This window comes from Ipomoea nil, unplaced genomic scaffold (genome assembly GCF_001879475.1).
Source record: "Ipomoea nil cultivar Tokyo-kokei standard unplaced genomic scaffold, Asagao_1.1 scaffold2780, whole genome shotgun sequence".
NCBI lineage: Eukaryota > Viridiplantae > Streptophyta > Magnoliopsida > Solanales > Convolvulaceae > Ipomoea > Ipomoea nil.
Window position 1 is genome coordinate 136,588 of NW_017619208.1, and position 6,857 is coordinate 143,444.

At 39.1% G+C, this 6,857-nt stretch overlaps 1 protein-coding gene across 1 annotated transcript; it reads left to right on the forward strand.

Moving 5' to 3' along the window:
* The first annotated feature begins 221 nt into the window (after positions 1-221).
* Positions 222-4,523, forward strand: LOC109157411 (uncharacterized mitochondrial protein AtMg00810-like). The gene is made up of 3 exons (XM_019305319.1): positions 222-578; positions 2,166-2,228; positions 4,425-4,523. The coding sequence occupies exons 1-3, from the start codon at positions 222-224 to the stop codon at positions 4,521-4,523; spliced, it is 519 nt and encodes a 172-aa protein (XP_019160864.1).
* The last annotated feature ends 2,334 nt before the right edge of the window (positions 4,524-6,857 follow it).

A 6,857-nucleotide genomic window follows, 5' to 3' on the forward strand; every position in this document is an offset into this window, starting at 1 on the left:
TGATGGTGTTCAACTTTATCTTTTGGCATATGTGGATGACATTTTAGTCATGGGGTCTGACTCGACTCGTGTAGCTGGTCATGTGGCTAAAATGACGTTGGAGTTTAAGGTTCACGATATATGAGCTCTTTATTTTCGTGGCATCGATACTGTTCTGTAGTCTAGTGGAATGCTTCTTTCTCAACAGCGATACATGAATGATATTCTTAAGCCGAGCTAGTATGGTTGACTGTAAGCCTATTTCTACTCTGGTTTCCCTTGCCAGGTCTGATAATTCTACTCTGGTTCCATATGCTGATCCCACCCAGTATCGCAGTTTGACTGGTGCTCTTCAGTATCTTACGATAACTTGTCCTGACTTATCTTTTGCTGTTAATAAGTTATGCCAGCATATGCATGTGCCAACCACGGCTGATTCAAGCATGTTGAAGCGTGTTTTGCGTTATGTGAAAGGCACTGTTGGTTTTGGTCTGCATATTATGAAGTCTGTGTTTGCTGATATTCATGCTTTTCGGATTCGGATTGGGCTGGCAATCCGTATGACCGCAAGCCTACTAGCGGTTTTGCGGTGTACCTGGGTAATAATTTGATTTTGTGGACGTGTCGGAAGCAACGTGGTTTCTATGTCATGGCTGACATGAAAACTTTAATTGAGAATATGCTAAACAAAGATGATAAAGATTCTGTTCAAGCATTGGTAAGATAATTTTTATCATTTTGTCTCCATCGAAGTAAATTTTATTCCTTCATTATTTATAGCTAGTTTTTACTTGTCAAGTGGTTAACGAGAAGAGTTACTGTTATATAATGTTATGTATATGTGTATCTCACTATCTGGCTATCTCATGTTCACCCATGAACATATTATGTGCAATGTGGACTTTATTATTATTATTATTATTATTATTATTATTATTATTATTATTATTATTATTATTATTATTATTATTATTATTATTATTATTATTATTAATCCAAATAATTTTATAAAATTAATCGTATTTGTGGTTATGTTGAGTACGTACTAATATATTTACTATTTTTTACATGTAGTTCCAACATGTTGATTACGACAAAACGGTTATTGATTTGGTGCGTTCTGAATGGGAAGATGTTATATCAAGTTATATAGAGTAGGCATGGTTTTGATGATTAGAACTTTGTGAACACTTAGACTTGGTTCGCTTGGAATTGTTTTTTGAAGTATTATGGGATGGTGATTGGAATTGGTCATTGAAGTATTTAGACTTGGTAATTAGTTCTTTTGTATTTTGAACCTTAGCTTGTGTGCAAAGTTGTATAACTACACTTGGTGATTGTGATTGGATAAATTGTTTTTTTATATGATTATGTTTAAAACCTAAGCAGGTTAAAAACAACGATTTAAAATTGTTGTCTTTCATATATAAGACAACAATTAAAAATCATTGTCTATTCTTCAAATTATCGAGAATACAGCAGGTTTCGACAACACACAATAGACAACGGTTAAAAACTGTTGTCTTTTAAACAAAAAACAACAGTTTAAAACTGTTGTCTATGGGCGTGAATTTTAACAACAGTGGTTTCAACAACACTCAATACACAACGGTTTTTAACTGTTGTTTTTTCTAGAAAAGACAACGGTTAAAAGCAATTGTCTATGTGCATGACTTTTAACAACATCGGTTTCAACAACACTCAATAGACAACAGTTTAAAAATCGTTGTCTTTTCTAGAAAAGACAACGGTTAAAAACCGTTGTCTATGTGCATGACTTTTAACAACACCGGTTTCAACAACACTCAAAAGACAACGGTTATAGACAACGGTTCAAAAACCGTTGTCTTTTCTAGAAAAGACAACAGTTAAAAACCATTGTCTATATGCATGACTTTTAACAACACCGGTTTCGACAACACTTGATAGACAATGGTTCAAAAACCGTTGTCTTTTCTAGTAAAGACAACAGTTAAAAACCGTTGTCTATATGCGTGACTTTTAACAACACCGATTTCAACAACACTTGATAGACAATGGTTAAAAAACCATTGTTGTTTCTAGAAAAGACAACGGTTAAAAATCGTTGTCTATGCGCGGGACTTACAATAACACTGGCTTCAACAACAGAAATTTTACCCCTACGACAACGGTGAAAAACCGTTCTATGTGTATTTTTCTTGTAGTGTACGGTGACTTGGTCTTCTACTAAGGCTGGGTACAAGGCAATGGTTGATGTGTCTGCAGAGGTGACTTCGCTGGTTTCGCTGCTGAGGGAAATTGGTTTGCCTCCAACGTCTACGCCCAAGTTATGGTGTGATAACTTGGGTTCCACTTATCTGTGCGACAATCCTGTGTTTCATGCGAGGACGAAACGTGTACCACTTTGTTCGTGACAAGGTGTCCAAGAAGAAGCTGCAGGTTCATTTTATCTCCACTAAGAATTAGTTGGCTAATATATTCACCAAGGCGTTGTCTTCTGTGCGGTTTGGTTTCCTAAGGAGCAAGCGCAATGTTGCTAACAACCCGGTGCTTGAGGGGGAGTGTTAGGATTATTATATTTGTACTCTACTAAGACACGTCAGATATTCTAAGCCTCATCGTTAATAAATAGTGAAGGACCTTTATTTGATCCCTTGTATCTCTATTTAGTGAATATAATTGTCTAGTTTTGGGAACAACTTAACCATGCATGACTAAAAGATTAGTGAAATGTTAGGTACATTGTACCTTTTTTTTTTATTTTTTTTATTTTTTATTTTTTTATGAATACTACTGACTTTGTTACAATGTAATATCTGTTCATATCTACTATTTCAGCCTGCCCCACTAGAGATCGAACCCATGAACTCCCATTTGAAAGAGTCACTTCATGCCACTAGACTACAAGGTCATTTAAAAATTAAAATGCATGCATGTTTTTAGAGGCAACCCCAACCAAATTCGACTTCTAGTGGGAGCGGCCTATTAGCCTTCTTTGTTTGGTCCTTCGCGGGTTATGGTCGCAATTCGGTTCTTGGTTTGAGCACGTCAGCTATGGGCAATCCAGACTGGTTTATCTCATTGTGATCCTTTGTTGACTAGGATCACAAGGCAGGGTCTAATCATCGGACACCCTCGGGTAGTCGGGTAATTGTTGTGGGTTTCTAGTCAAAAAACATAATCAAGTAGCTATAATCTCTTGTCTACTTCATGGTTAAATGCATGGCAGGGGCACAGACTCAGGAAAAAAACATCAAATTTCAGATTGTCTGAACATGCAACTATTAGATTCACATGGATAGTTCAAATGTTCTTGTAATTTTGCATTTCCTCGTTTTACGAAAATTATCAGAAATAGTTTGCTGACTTAGAATACTGATAGATTCAGTTAAGCACCTACTTAGTAATGATAGATCATGGTGCGAACATCAGAGAAAAATAAACAAACACACAGAACAAACTCTCACAATGTTTACCCAGTTCGATACAGTGTGTATCTACGTCTGGGGGACGATCACATAGGCGTCCAATCCACTAAGTCATAATCCAATGTACAAAGGTAGATATACAATAATCTTACCCAAGTGCCCCACACAAGGTACATACCCAGTCTACACAGGTTTAGTGGATTGTTGAAGATGGAGAGCCAGCTCTGATGCAGTCCACTTCAGTGACGCTCTATAATGTTGTTCCCACAACAGTGTGATCTTAGTGTCATTTCGTTTAAGTAGCAGTAACTCTTCTCAAGTTCATCATCTTAATCACCATGAACAAGTTGTATTGAGAAGGTGCATAACAATCAAAGATCTAGACTCTTAAAGCTGATATGGAGTGTTTCTTCTTCTTATTTGGCGTAACCCCAGTTACCTTTTGGAACTGGTACTTATAGATCCTTCTATAAACACTCTCCATAAAAGATCTTTGATTGTAGAAGGTAGGATAATAAAAGAGGAATGTAATCTCAGCAGATTAGGTCCATTACCTTCTTTGAAGATACGCTGATCGTCTTTCCATACTGAGCTGATAATACCGCGTAAGACTCTTAAGGAAACAGCTTCCCTAAATCAGATCTTCAGTGTCAGTTCTTCTGTCGTTGCTTCTGCTTGATCAGTAAACTGTAGACCCAACCGACAGACTCTAAACCTATCTTAGTATGCCATAATAATATTGCCAATTATAATATGGGGTTTTTGAACATAAAAACACTAACAAACTCCCCCTTTGGCTATTATTTGGCAAAACAACTCAACTATTTAAAAAGAACTAAGAAAGGTTATTAAAGGAAGCAACCCAAGTGTCCAAAAAGATTACATAGGATAAAATGAACATAAGATCCAAAGTAGTCTAAAAACAAAAAAAAACAAACAATATCAAAACAGTCACGCCCAGCCAGGGCCAGAAGGTACTCGATCACAAAAAAAACTCCCCCTGAGTTTACTACTCCCCCTTTTTGCCAATGGTAGCCAAAGATTAAGCATTTGAGGGAGAGCCACAGTCAGACTTCACAGGATCCTCAGCAGCAGCAGCAGTATCAGACAAGCTCATGCGGAGAAGAACAATAGCTAGCTCAGTGCGCGCACCAGCCATAGTATTTATTTATTACATCTGGCCCAAAATCATACCACTTCCCTCTGATGAAGATTTGCATCGGTCGTGGCCCTGTGAGACTGTCAATCTCATCACTGAGATTGCAATAGAACTCATATGTGAGCAGCTTGGAGTAAGGGCAAACATCTGTAACAGTTTTCAAAAGACCAACTTCATTCAGCAAGGGCAGAATATCACAAACGGAGTTCAGTTGATTCTCATCCATAGTTCTTTGAACAATCAGCTCCCTTCTGACCATAGTGGCCCATTTTGTTTGTGCAGCAGGTGATACAAACTGAGGTTTGTAAACAGTAGAATCAATTCCTTCAATAGGTGGAACCTCCGGAGTTACACTTCGACCTCTTGACCTTGTAGTAGGTTTCCCTTTTCTGGCAGAGGGGGCTGGTGCAGAAGTAGCTTGAGCAGCAGTAGTTCCTTGTTGCTTAACAGAGGAACATAGAACCTTGAAAACTTGGTGGATAGGTGGGTCTCCTTCAGGCTTAGCAATCTCACTCGACTTTCTCTTTTTCACAGGCTGATCCACATCTACATTATCAGCACTGGTTTCAACAACAACCTTTGTTGGAACATTCTTCCTTTTTGTCCGTCTTGTTTCTCTGGATGGGGACTGAACAGGAGTGACCGAGTGGCTAGACTCAGAAACATTTGCAGATGAGCTCCCAACAATATTTGATATCTCTCGAATTCGGAAATTCGTGGAATCAGGATGAGCAGTTCCCTCAACAGTAGGGGCAGCAGAAGAAGGTGCTTGGGATCCATACACCTCAGCCAGTATCTTATCATCTTCACTGGAGGATTCAGAAGGGTGTATCACTCGATAAGGTTGAGGGATTGAAGCAGATGGTAATCCAGCAAAATGTCGCACATGTTCCAGGCTTTCTCCTAAAGATGTTGCAGTGTAAACAGGAACGCCACCCGTTGTCGAAGAATCTCCTGTCTGTGTGTTGCTTCTCTCTGAGCAGCTTCAAGATACAGAGCTTGGGACTCCTCTCGACGTCGAGGTTCTTCAACAGATTGTAGGGCACGTTGAGCAAAAAATTGAAGGAATGCCCCGGCCCGATTTCCATCGAAGGGTTCTGGAATAAACACTGGAGAGATGTCATCACTGGCTTCGGCGACCAATACAAGAAGTTCAGTTACATCATCTGCCGACCATTCAGCATAAAATTTCGGATAGTTGGTCATAACAGTCACCAGAATCTCGTCGCGAAGCAGAGGATCAAGCTTGAGCTTCTTCTTCATAGCCAACTGTAGAAGCGTCTGAATGTGTTTGAGGGCTGCCGCCGGAGGATGTACCTTGCTTCCAAGCTTAATGATGATGTTTCTTACGGGGTCCGCCATTTAAGATTAAGTGCGAGGAGAAGAATAGAACACCGATAGCAGTTAAGCACGGGAAGTGGAGAGATGGGAGCTGAGGTGATTTCTTTCTTCTTGACCCGGTATCATATAGTCTTAAGGGTGATAAACCCTAATTAATGCGGCAAGTCAAAATATCATGCAGAAGTGATTGATGGACACAACGGTACAGCTCCTTTTTAGGAAGGAAACGGAACCCAAGGGAATTTGAAATTCAAAAAGCATAGAGATCTTTTCAGATATCTTTTGAGAAGACTAAGCTTAGAAGATCTTCTTAACATAAAAAGAGAAGAGTCTTTAAGGAAATTCAAAGTCATAACACTGACCCGTATTAAACCAACTCCTCTCTGACGGACCTACTGCTTTAGTCAGTCAATTCTGCAAATTCCCAGAGCAGATATGAGAATTTCAAAACGATTAGCATCTAGTGGCTTAGTCAGAATGTCCGCCAGTTGTTTGTCAGTCTGAATGTATTCCAACTCAACTTCCTTGGATTCAACCAGGTCTCTGATGTAGTGATGCCTGATGTCAATATGTTTCGTTCTGGAATGTTGAACAGGATTCTTGGAGATGTTAATAGCACTGACATTGTCACAAGAAAGTGTCATTGTTCCTTGTGTAAGACCATAATCCAAAAACATCTGTTTCATCCAAACCAACTGAGTACAGCAACCACCTGCGGCTATGTATTCTGCCTCTGCAGTGCTTAGTGAGATAGAGTTCTGTTTCTTACTTAACCAGGATACTAAGTTCTTCCCAACAAAGAAGCATCCTCCAGAAGTACTTTTCCGATCATCAACATTCCCTGCCCAATCAGCATCACAATATGCAACCAGATTCAGTTCACTATCCTTGGAATACCAGAGTCCATACTGTATCGTTCCTTTCACGTATTTCAGAATGCGTTTTGCTGCTATCAGATGTGATTCCTT